General features: G+C 40.5%; 1 protein-coding gene and 1 long non-coding RNA gene across 3 annotated transcripts; one reads left to right on the top strand and one right to left on the bottom strand.

The window, feature by feature from the left end:
• The first annotated feature begins 2,970 nt into the window (after positions 1-2,970).
• LOC134011806 (uncharacterized) lies at positions 2,971-3,910 on the top strand. Of its 2 annotated transcripts, none has more exons than XR_009928502.1 (3): positions 2,971-3,143; positions 3,547-3,590; positions 3,838-3,910. It is a non-coding gene; the product is annotated as an uncharacterized LOC134011806 (long non-coding RNA). The 2 variants fall into 2 exon arrangements; XR_009928503.1 differs by lacking the exon at positions 2,971-3,143 and adding an exon at positions 3,305-3,374.
• Positions 3,911-9,430: 5,520 nt separating this feature from the next.
• LOC134012043 (uncharacterized) lies at positions 9,431-13,099 on the bottom strand. Its single transcript, XM_062451657.1, has 11 exons — positions 13,044-13,099; positions 12,753-12,931; positions 12,541-12,634; positions 11,972-12,328; positions 11,754-11,871; positions 11,589-11,680; positions 11,375-11,489; positions 10,953-11,054; positions 10,568-10,732; positions 10,246-10,401; positions 9,431-10,042 (listed from the first exon to the last, which is right to left on the bottom strand). Exons 1-11 carry the CDS (start codon positions 13,074-13,076, stop codon positions 9,840-9,842), a joined length of 1,614 nt encoding a protein of 537 aa, XP_062307641.1. The 5' UTR covers positions 13,077-13,099; the 3' UTR covers positions 9,431-9,839.
• Positions 13,100-13,140: the final 41 nt, after the last annotated feature.

Raw genomic sequence — 13,140 nt, 5'->3', positions numbered from 1 at the left:
CATCTTTCTCATCATTTTGAGTGAGTCTGGGCCAGGTTTTTATTTATTATTGCAGTAGTCTAAACAATTCATTTTCTAAAGTTCCCTTTACCTGGCTTAAAGGACTAATAATAATACAAAAAAACATCTACATGCATGCATGCTGTCCCATGTTACAATGCTGTAATATTTCACATAATTTGACTGTTAGCCTTTTGAATTATTGACAATAGGCATTTATTATAAGACATATATCCCATGTGTATGGGTTAGTAGAGGCCTACTAAAGCTACTATTAGGTTCCGAGGGCTTTTATCACCCATTTCGGCTAACGAATGTTGGTATAGCCCTTTGAAGCAGCGGGGTGAGGAGACACCCTTTTGAATCACCCAGAAAATACTTGTTTTCTGATGATGACCCCGCTTCTTACATGGCTACTTCCAAATGTATCATGTGATACACTAAGTGAAAGCGGACCTCTCAAATGAGGTCCACTACAAAATGTCAACCAAATGAATATAAATTATGTATAATGTATACTCAACTTAATGCATTTTACAAACACAATTACACAACTGGCTATGTGAATTTTATGCACACACAAAATGACACATTATTGGGTTATTTCGTTGCCTAGAAATTGATATTCTAATCACTTAAAAGAAATAGACAAATAATCCCTTCGTTAATTTTCTTTTGCAGAAATGACAAAGCCAAAGACCAAGTTGTGCCCTTCCTGCCAGGCTCCAAACCATGCAAACAGGAAGACCTGCAGTGCATGCCTGTGCTGCCTGCAGATCAAGCAGGACTTCCAGCAAAAATCTGAAAAACTTATAAATAGTAATTGGGCATCTTCAACAAAAAAAAAACGAAATTCCAGCAGGGTACTGAACTCTGCCCAGCTGTCTGTAAGTTTTCATTATTCTAATTTAACTAGAGGTTGACTTAACAGACAATTATATTATAAGCACAGTTGTCTGTGTTCACGTGTACATCATTACGTCAAAGATACCAAGGCAGGTATACAGTAGCAGTCAAAAGTTAGGAAACTTCACATCTCTCTAAACTCTAAAACAAAATAGATAAAATAATTACAACAAAATAAATGATCAAACTATAAATAAACTGCAACTCTTCTTACATTTACATTTAGCAGACGCTCTTATCCAGAGCGACTTACAGTAAGTACAGGGACATTCCCCCGAGGCAAGTAGGGTGAAGTGCCTTGCCCAAGGACACAACGTCATTTTGCAGAGCCGGGAATCGAACCGGTAACCTTAAGATTACTAGCCCGACTCCCTAACCGCTCAGCCACCTGACCCCCACTTCTTCTGATTACTTTTTTAAGACAGGAATCTCAGTGCGTGAGCTGTGTCTCGATGCTCTGGAACCTTTTAGGGACAATCGTTAGAATCAACTTCTTACAAAGGGTTTTCTTTATGGATGCAATGCTGGCTATCTGACAAGACAATACGTATTTGTTATGTTAATTAATTAACGTGTTTACTGGTAATCCATGTAGATGCTGTGGGAACCAGGGAGCTCACTCTGGTTTTGACCTTGTATGACCTCAAGATAACCGCACAACCAAGGTCAGGTTTAGCCTAAGAAAGGCATTTATTTAGCTAAAAAAAATATATAATAATAAAAAAAAAAATTCATCAAAGGTTATTTCTCAATAGAAGGAAATAGTCCTCAAGCTCCAGGGTTGCCACAATGCACATCAATCTCTTCAAACAGTAAAAAAATTGACAGATGGTCAGGAAAAACTTATTTAGTGGCCAGCAGAACAGACTGAAAAAAAAAATCACCAACCATGATTTCTATCATTGAGACGATTATACATTGAAAGATTGTGACCAAATGCCCATCACGATTTCTCAAAGCCTTACTTGAAGTTGTTAAATTGCTTGTTTTGTTTGACAAAAATCTAAATCCCAAAGGTAACATGTTTGCAAAGATGTAAAACAAAGAGATGTTTCAAATAATCACAATGGAAGAGTGGTAACTAATGAATGTGCTTGACAAATCACTAAATGAAATCATTGTTCAATAATGAAAATAATCGCTGATTGCATTGAAGTAAAGCTTTAAAAAAAATATATGCCTTTAGGTTTGAAAACAACTATTTTAGGATTGCATCAAACATGTTTGTTCATGATCTGTTAATTCGTGAGAAACACATGTCAGATACAATTCTTAGCCTTTGACATGTGCAAAGCTAAGTAAACAATTAGCCTAATGTATCATTAGTTGTCAAATAAGTTATGTTATAGCTCTTACGTTGGGGCTGTTAACTTGGCTTATACACCTGTCATATAGCCTACTGTGCCATCATCTCCTGTAATGCAAATTTGTCAAACCAGATTGTGACTGCATATATTTTCCCCATAGTTTTTTTTGTGTGCAGGTTTTAAAACTAAATGCTTTGGGGTGCAAGCCCCAAAGCATGTACTTAATCTCATCCCTGTGTCAACTTCTTCCCCCTCTCTACCTCCTACTTCCCCCTCTCTATCTCCTTCTTCTCTCTCTCTACCTTCTGCTCCCTCCTCTCTACCTCCTCCTTCTCTCTCTCTACCTACCTCTCTCTCTCTACCTTCTGCTCCCTCCTCTCTACCTCCTCCTTCTCTCTCTCTACCTACTTCTCTCTACCTACCTTCTGCTCCCTCCTCTCTACCTCCTCCTTCTCTCTCTCTACCTACTTCTCTCTCTCTACCTTCTGCTCCCTCCTCTCTATCTCCTCCTTCTCTCTCTACATACTTCTCTCTCTACCTTCTGCTCCTTCCTCTCTACCTCCTTCTCTCTCTCTACCTACTTCTCTCTCTCTACCTTCTGCTCCCTTCTCTCTACCTCCTCCTCTCTCTCTACCTACTTCTCTCTCTCTACCTTCTGCTCCCTCCTCTCTACCTCCTTCTCTCTCTCTACCTACTTCCCTCTCTCTACCTTCTGCTCCCTCCTCTCTACCTCCTCCTTCTCTCTCTCTACCTACTTCTCTCTCTCTACCTTCTGCTCCCTCCTCTCTACCTCCTCCTTCTCTCTCTCTACCTACTTCTCTCTCTCTACCTTCTGCTCCCTCCTCTCTACCTCCTCCTTCTCTCTCTCTCTTCCTCCTACTTCTTCCTCTGTTTCTGTCTCTCTACCATCAAAAAAAAGTAAATGTTAAGGTTAGTTTTCCACTATAGTAATCAAATGAGGTAAAACTGTAAATGTGCCAAAGGCATGGAGTGACCTATTGAGATTACGTAATCTTTTAGATATTTTTTCTCAAATGGGTAGGTAGCTTATTTATAACACAACATACCTAACTATATAGTATTTATTTTTCAGAATGCAGAAAACACAGAACACAGAAAGTGTTTCCGTACGAACGTGTTTTGGACAGAAGAGTTGTAAAAGTAAAAGATTTTCCCATTATTCCTCTTTTTTCCTTGTAAAATACCATGTAAATTATGTATACCATGTGTATTACATTATATAATCTTAATGGAGTCTCTTACTGGTTGCATTTAAAATTTGTCTCTAACTTGTCAAGTGTGGCTATACTTTTGTCTCTGTCATGTCTTTCAGGGAAAAGAAGAAGTGAAACTTGCTTGGAAACCTTGCACCACATGGTAGGTCCAAACGTTCTCAGATTTAAACTGGTGCATTGGACTGTACTCACAGTAGTTCCCACTGTGAGTACATTTCTTCAAACATGCTTACAACTGCTCAACTATTTTGTTATTTTGAAGATGAAATAGTCATGAATGAATACAGAGAACACGTTTCAACCTTGAAATTATAATGTCACAACTGAGGTTATCCTTTAAACGTGTATTGTGTGTGTATATCTGTCTTTTTTGTTTCATTTCCCGGCAGTGGCAAAGTGTGGGATGACACCTGGGAGCCAGCTGTACAGTATACAGAGCCAAAAACCAGCCCACAATAAAATACTCAACACATTTCTCTGTCAGTCTGTTATCAGAATCAGAAAGGGTTTTAATTGCCATGAAAGTTTGCACAGACAAGGAATTTACTTTGGCAGGAAGGTGCCAAACATTCAACATATAGGAATAAATCTTAAATAAGGGGTGTAAGTTTAAACAAGTCTAACTATACTATACAAAAGGTGCAAAGTCTAATGAACTAATACTAACTAATACGAAGGGGACAGGTATGGAAAATAAAATAGGGAGAGGATAGTGCCCAGGAAGCGGAAAGACTCCACAGTGTTGACTGGGGAGTCACACAGGGTGATGGGGGTGAGTGGGGCTCACAACCATCTCCACTGTCTTAACAGCATTGAGCTCTAGGTTCTGGCTACACCAGGTTGTCAGCTATCCACCTATAATGAGACTCATCCCCTCCAGAGATGAGCCAAATGAGGGTGGTGTTGTCCCCAAACTTCAGGAGTTTGACGGACGGATGACGGAGAAGAGCAGAGGAGAAAGGACGCAGCTCTGAGGGGATCCGGTGCTGATGGACAGAGACTTGTGTTCCCAGCTTAACGCACCGCTTCCTGTCAGACAGGAAGTCTGTGATCCACCTGTAGGTGGAATCAGGCACGTTCAGCTGGGAGAGCTGGTCCTCAAGCAGGGCGGGGACGATGGTGTTTGGTCTATAACTATGGGTTGAGTGCATCAAAAATTCCGTTAATAAGAATGTTCCACGATATATCACAGAATGTATTCACAGCTCACATATTTATGGTGTATTTATTCGTTTTCTACGTCAAGGAACATTCTGGATGCCTTAAGGGGATATAGGCCATAGCTGCTATAGGCTATCAATTGTTTACCCTAAATGAGGCATCTTTATCACCTTCTATCTATTAATAACAAGAATCTGTGTTTATATAATGGGAGGGAGTCAGATGGCTGAGCGGTGAGGGAATCGGGCTAGTAATCCGAAGGTTGCCAGTTCGATTCCCGGTCATGCCAACTGACGTTGTGTCCTTGTGTACTTCACCCTACTAGCCTCGGGGGAATGTCCCTGTACTTACTGTAAGTCGCTCTGGATAAGAGCGTCTGCTAAATGTAAATAATGGTATTTTAGGGCAGCCAATAAATTAATAGTTACATTATAGAACATGACTAAATATAAAATTGTATCATACAATGCTGTCACGACTCAACACACAGCGTGCCCTCCAGGACAGCAGAGGGCACTAAGGAGTCAGAGCAAGGCCGGCTCAGCTGTGAGGAAAACGTGAACGGCCATGGTTAAAAGGAACCCTGAATTGTTTGTCAGTGCTCATTCATGGTTTGTGTGCTACGGGCGTTACCTCACTTGGAAAGTTTTTACGGAAACTCTTTACCTGTGCTGGACCCTGCTTGCCCCGACTGTGGATTTTGGAATTACGATTTGGACTGTTCACTTGGACTCTCTTTTGTTTCACGGTATTGAACCCCGCTTGTCTCTGACCTCTCCTTTGTCTTGCCCTACCTGGAAACTTCGATTGTGCTGGCTGCTCTGTGTACCTTGACCGTGGACTGTGCCTTGACCTTGATTGTGGATTACCCTTGAACCAACCGTCTTGATGGACTTTAAGTTTGCCTTTGCCTCAATTATTATTTGACCCAGTGTGTGGTCATGACTGACTACTTTACGTGATTGAAGTAAATCAGAACCATTTAAAAACTCTAAACTGCATCTGCGACTGTGCTCTTCATTCCAACCTGACAAATGCTTTTTATTTGTCTTCCTAACACACAGGGGTACATGCTAGCTCCTCAGCGTGCCTACCTATCATCGCTCTCTCAGATCTTTACCAGAGAATGTCTAATATGCTAGATATTAGAATTGACATTATGAATAAACAAAACAACAGAAATTAACAAACACATAGCCTAGTAACAACAATAGTAGGCTACATTGGAGGGGGGGGGGGCGTGCAGACTACCCCAAACTCACTGTGGGTCCCACACTTAAATAAATGAATTAATTATATAATTAAATGCTAATTGACATTCAAAATGTATGAATTACAAAACACTTTATTTCATAATGGTCAAGAAGTAACATGAACGAGACGCATCTGTCACTCCCTGCATTGAATGATTATGGTAGGCGAGATTTATTGAATACGGCCTTTGGCCTAGATGAGGCAGTGCCCGAATCTGGGATGCAGCTGGTAAATATAATGTTGGTTGGTTAATTTGGTGTTCGTTTATTTGGAGTTTGTGCACATTTGCAATGTGCAGTGTTTGCATCAGGCTCACCCGTTCTCATTCTCAAGTCGTCAAATACCAACGCTTTGTCACGGCCCTAGGCGTCGGATGCGGACGCACAGGGTACCGTTTGGCGTCAGTATGAGACAGGGTAATTAGGGTTAGGGTTTTGAGTTCCTTTTATGGTAGGCCTACATGGCCTGGTACAGTGAAACATTGGGGTTAGTTAAACACAATTGTTCAATATCATAACCCTAGTACCAACAGGGGATCAACGGCGCCACCTAGAATACCACATTTTGGGGTAAAAGTCCACCATCAGATGTCAATATTTCACATCAGGAACCAAGTAGAGCCATCAGACTGGCATTGTGTTACTCTCCTAATCAAAACCTATCCAATGATATATTTGGTTTGGTCCTATGACAAATTCTAATTTTCACCCTGCTGGACTTAGACCTCGTGTCCGGCATACATTTCAAAGATACAGGGAAAGATCAAATGCAAAAAAATAGATTTTGTGTATATAGTGGCCAAATTCCTTAATGATATCATTTGTTTAACTTACTATTATTGTTAAGGGTTTAACATGGAGCCAAATACAACTTTTACACAAACGTACAATACAAATACGGGGTTGCAGTTACATATGCAGTTTTGGTCCAAAATTAGAGTTAAGGTTTTCAGTTCCTTTTATGGTACATAGTCATGGCTTGGTACAGTGAATAATTGGGGTTAGTTAAACACAATAGTTCAATATCACGACCCTAGTCCCAACATGGGATCAACAGCGCCACCTAGAATAGTTAATTTCTTAAAATTAAATTCGATTTTTTATTTAATCTGAAGTTGTTATCCGCCTGGGATTTTGTATTCAGACTCAAAAGGGCTTTCTTTAAGTATAATGTCGGAACCAAGTTCGAAAGTTGTAAAATAATGATGTTATATAATGTTAAGTAAAAGTAACATATTAAGACAGTTACATTTTAACTAATTGATAACTGATAAATTATGACTTTTCAAAGAGACTGATGTAAGTAAATATTACATAATAAGCGAATCTGGTACTACTTTAGGACGAAGAAAGTATAAAATTAATATGAACATACAGAACTTCAATTCCCAGAGCTCCACCAGAGTGTTTTGACGACAAACATGCGCCATATTTGTAGTCCGCTTATATTCGCATTCGTGCTACTTGCTACTGCTAGACTCCATGACATTGAACTATTAAATAAAATTAATTTTGTGTACCTGTCGTGTGGGCTTGTGTTGGGGGGGGGATGACTATTGCATGTGAATAATATGTATGAGGAATGGAAATGTTTGGGTTATAGTGCAAACTGGACAATACGGGTCTGTGCTTTCTGCCTTCCATACGCTCATGAATAGACGCTCCGCTATTGCCGTGCGGGAGACTAATTAATAGGACACGGCTGCGGGTCTTTAGCGGGATTGAATGGCCAACACGGATTGGTGGAGGCCCAATTGGGCTAGGTACAAGAAGAGACTTGCAGCAGCGAGATAGGGGGTTCCGGAGACAGGATTACACGACCAGCCACGGCGACGGGTTGGGATTCTACAGTCGCTTCCTCCGCGATACCAGGCCATTCACGGGCTGCTGCTGTCCGGGGTATACGCGGTCTACTACGTTCGAGCCAGAGAGGAGGGGAGCGGAGACATCGGACGAGAGAGATTAGTCTGTGCTTTCAAACACTAGAGAAAGGAACGGTGACTCCAACATCCTTTGCTGCATGAACGGGTTGAGGTGGGTCTGGACCCTTGAGGATTCACTGTTTGTTTTCCATTGGCAGGTTCAAAGCAGTACGGATTCCACCGCCTGGACTTTACGGAGAGACCCAGAGGAGTGACGTCACCCAGGCAGAGGGGAATCCACCGCAAAGGAACAACTTCGGCCACTCGTGGACCAGTGGTGCAGCCTGACTATTCCAGTATCTAGGTTGGACAGTTTTGTGTGTATATATTTTTGTTCGGTCGGGAGGGACCCCGACCGAACGGACGTGTTTCTTTTCTTGTTTTTCTGTATGGTTGTCTGCTCGCCTGGGCAGGGGGTAGTGTTGGGGCTGTGCTCTATGGGAGGTGCAGGTAGAGGCTTGGGGATCCCTGTGGGCACGTGTGAGCCTTGATGTGTGGGTTGCTACCGGTGTTGCTGAGTGGCTATATGATTCTTTTTAACTGGTGTGCGGGACTGACCGGTGTGCCGTTTGCTGTGTGCCCCTTTGCCGTGTGGTGTTTTACCCTAGTATAAATACCCCATCTCTACCGGGTGCCCAATATTGGCCTATGCCCTTCATGTGACCCGTTCCAGGGGTAGTTTTATGAATTCTAAATAAAAGTATTTTCTTAACAACACAAAGAAACCCTCCTGTCTCTGTTGTGGTGTGTCCTGGGATTCTTTGCCTAGTGGGTTGTTCGTCTGTCCGGCGACATACCCACCTCCCAGTATTGTTAATGATTTAACATATGGACAAATGTAACTTATACACAAATATAAGATTCAAATGGGAATGCTACAAGTTTGTCCCTACGGTTTTACTTCCGGCTTTGTTGCCATCGCTTATGATAGGCCTCGTCTTACCAGGATGATCATGTCCGAATTTCCACCGTGGGAGACCGAAAATGTACTCTTGAATACTTGCAATGTGTGCAGAAACAACCATTGCGTTGCCAGCTATGTTGTACAAAAAAAGTTACCCTTATGGAGCTTTCTAGAAAAGATTGACTTTCTCATTGCTATGACAGGCTTAGTTACCGTAGCCTAGGCCTACTGAGTGTCTTCATATCAGACAGCCACAAACGTCAAAACGACAGCTTTGACAACGACCATTTTAACAATTGCATGTCAGGCCAAAAATATTTATTAGTATATATATTTTTTTAAACATTTGTTAAAGTAATCCCAGTTCAAATTGAATTTAGATAACACATTTCATAACAACAGGCTACATAAGTACTATATCATAAGAAGCATAACACATTATAACAACATTTTACCATGACTGGTAGGCTTATATGCGTGCATATATGCGTGCATTATGACAATATACATTACAAAACACACTAAGCATTTAAAGGTAAGTTACTGGAAAATATTTGATTAACAAGAGGCCTATTACTTTAGACACCATAGGACACACACAAACTGTACAGAACACAATACACATTTAAGCAAACTTGTAAAGCTACTTAAACTAAAAGCTGCCTCCATGTCTCTTTGTCCTGGCTTTTGGAACTGTTAAAAGTACAGTGCCACAGGACCGTCCTTAGGAATCTACTGGGTATGTATCTTGAGAGCAGTCCTAAAATATCTTTAAGTGCATGACTATGGAGTGATTTATTAACTAGTAAAATAATCTGAAAATATATGTCAGCCAGAGAGAGAAAAGGTTCCACCGTATCAATAATTCTTAAGTGATAGAAAGATGTTTTAGTCATATTTTTGATACAGGTTTCAACATTAAGATGAGCTCATATTATGTACAAAATTACACAAAGTTAAACATTGCATATGAAAATATTGCATATGTCAAAGGTCAAATTATGAAGTAGTATGTCAAAACTGTAGTATCAAAGCAGACAGTCTTAACATTGGAAACAGGAAAAAAAAAAATAATCAAATCAGATACACAACTAATCAAGAAGAGCATAGGTGTGACCTACAGGTGAAATTGGCAACATAACTAGACACACTTAGTCCTCGTCAGAAGTGCTGAAATCACTGTCAGCTGCATCATTTTCTTCTGGCATCTCCTCCTCGAGGAGCGGTTGGTGGCTCAGGATTCTGCTGTAGTAGTCCTTCACTTTCAGCATTTGTGCTTTCAGCTCTGTTTGCTTTTTAAGCACCAGACACCGTAGTCCCTTCTGTGCATCCTCAGACATGTCAGCAAAAGAAGCTGTAAAAATGATTACATTTCATAATATTATTAACATGCAATTCTAAAAGTTGATAATGAAACAACAAATGAAGTTCAATAAAGTTCAAACATACTCAAAAGGGAAAGGACGGCGTTAGTCGCAGACCAGTCTGGCAGCAAACCAAATATGGATGCAAGTGGTTGTAGCTAAAATAGTTACGTAAAAAAAGAGATGTACTTACAGTTGGAGGAGATAGTTCCCAGCTTCAAATGTTGTGCCTTCATCACTGTCCAATGCTGCTGCATTTCTTTGCAAAGGAGCATTTCCTCCTCCTTCAGGCGCCTCACAGCCATCACCTTCTCAAACACCTTCCTTTTGGTCTGAAGGTCTGCAGCAACTGCAAATTCAATTCATCGACATCAGAAGGGAAGATATTATAGTTGTAACAACTTGAAAAGCTATGGTCCTGATATGCCACTACTGCATAGAGATAATGAGTATTTGTTAAAACAGCATAGCCTACATTATAAGTAAAAAATAAATACTAGAAAACGAATTTTCACGTCTTATGTTCTGCCAAGGCCACGTGTCAGTCTGGAGGATGGCATCAAGTGACACAATCTGTAAAGGTGGTTCAGCCAGCTTGTTGTAGTCATCAACGGCAATTGACAAGCGTTTCTTCTCATCCAAAATGACTTTTCGAATTTTGTGGCGTCTCTTGTTGCTATCTAAAAAACATCATAAAGAATGGCACACTTCAGTCACTGTCTGTCACTTCACTATGTACTGTATACATTTAGACTAGAATTCCTATTGTGACACTTTTTGCAGTGTTTAATTGGGTTGCAACAATAAGCATCAATTCTGTTTGCTGAACTCTGTTACATACCAAATACGTTTTCTTAATGTTAAAGTGTGAAAGTGCATATTTCAAGGAAACTGACGTACCAGTTTGTCTGTAGAGATTTTGGCTTCGCACTTTGATGATCACAGCAAGCTCCTCTATTTGTGCCTGTAATGCCCCAAGGCTGCCATCACTCTGATGAGTTTCTAAATGAGAGTCACAGTATACATACAACTAAAATCACTCAATTCAGCAACCTTTTTGTTTTAAGCAGTTCTTATCTAGGGATGTGTACACTGACCCTTTCAAAAGGACAATAATATTCACAATCACATAAATATTAGGGTGTGTATTTATGTATGTCCCCTTAAGTTGGTGGGGCCATGTAACTCCATGCCCCTTTCCAGGGACCTTGATGACATGCACACAGCTGTACTGTGTGTGCTATATAACATAATTCATATATAACATAATTCAACATCAACCTATAAAGTAATCCATATAGCCTTTCATTAAAACAACTCACCTTCAGCCCATTGCTGCACATCACACACCCATGACTGCATTGTGCTGTCATCTACGCCCAGCTCATCTTTGGTAGCATCCAGGCTCTCCACTTGTTCCTTAAGCATCCTTACAGTCTAATAATTACATTAATAAAGTCAATCCCTTGCCTTTGTATGTCTTTACATTACTAGTGTTTTTCTCATTATGATATCAATATCAAGGTTCAAATTAACCTTAAGGTATCTCTGGCTCAAAGTGCGGCCCATGTTCTCCACTTTCCTTTTATTCCACCCCCAAGCCAGGAGGGTCAGCATGTCTGTTCGACCTAAATTCAAGGCCAGTGTGTAAAATAGTTATTATTTAACAGGAGATTGGATGGAACACACACACACACATACCTGCTTTAGACATGTACTTGGTTGTGATGGCTGCTCTGGACAGGAAACTGTTCACTTGCTCAACCTCTTCTCCAATTGTTGAGCCTGCACCTTCCTGAAAAGCGCCTCCCCATTTAATCTGTAAAGAAGTGAACACATAGTTACTGCTAAATTCACTCCATCTTACCAGAAAAAGGTCTCAAACTAACACTAAATTTGTAATTAATGCTACCATATACCTCGCATTTCCCAGTGTGTGCCTTTGCATGCATGACCGAAAGGAAAGGACGCATGGACAAGAGATCCCTCATCTCAGGGCACTGCTGAGCCACCTTGGCCAGATAAGGAAAATATTTGCAGGCTACATCTGAGCAAAGGAATGTGATGTTTCCTGGGGTACTTGCTGCTAACGTCTTCTGGAGGAAAAGTGGGTACGCAAAAATCTCTCCTCGATACATGTTTAGAGCACTGAGGAGGACTCCATGGCGACAAACAGCTATTTCAAGCCCTTCCTCATCCAGTTTGCTGGTGGACTTCCTGGATAACCCCTTAGCTGCTGTCCAAGCTGAAGATCCACAAGCCCCTTTTCCTGACACCTATACATTCAAATTAAAACATAAATGACATCCAGTATGAATGATCAAACCGTATCAGGGTTGTTACTGGCAACATCTACTAATAGTGACAGGTCTAGACTGTGTTCTGTTTACAGAACAATAAATAACTTTGATTTATGACTGCAAAAATTCTTTATAGTTACACTAAAATAGTGACATGCCAGCAATGATACAAAAATAATTCTACGTACATGACTTGTCCGTCTGTGGACGTGGCTTACAAAGTCAGCAACCTCCTCATCTTTTAAAATGAAGATGTCTTCAAAGTTGCTTTGCTGTGAAGTGCTGACACAATACAGTGGTTTTCAAAAAAATGTTTTACATATTCATATTTGATAAACTGTTCATCAGGACTATGTTAGGGTTATATTAATCCATACATGTCATACGTAATGTAGAGTACCTTGCATTTGATTTAAAGCGATAAAGCTTGCGGTTTCCATCAACGGAGACGGCAAGCATTTCTGGAGTGCAGGCAGGGCAGCTGAAAAATGTCTCCTGACATATCTTCTCCACCTGAAACCTTACAGCAACCCACTCCGAGAAGCTTTTGCTGAAGGTATCAGCTGATATTTTGCCAGTCTTGTAGGTTTAAGGAAAACACAGCAAAGATATTAAAGATTTTAATCAAAATATATTTGTATATGTTAGAATCACCATTAAAACTGATGTTGCAAAAAACATTTATACGTACTCTTCCAAAGTGCACTGTTCTCTTGTCAAGCATTTGGACATATGCCTTAAGTGACATCCCTGGTGCGGCCATCTTGATGTCACAGAAAGACTGAAAG

The sequence above is a fragment of the Osmerus eperlanus genome, chromosome 25 (assembly GCF_963692335.1).
Source record: "Osmerus eperlanus chromosome 25, fOsmEpe2.1, whole genome shotgun sequence".
NCBI lineage: Eukaryota > Metazoa > Chordata > Actinopteri > Osmeriformes > Osmeridae > Osmerus > Osmerus eperlanus.
This window is presented reverse-complemented; position numbering and strand designations above follow the sequence as displayed.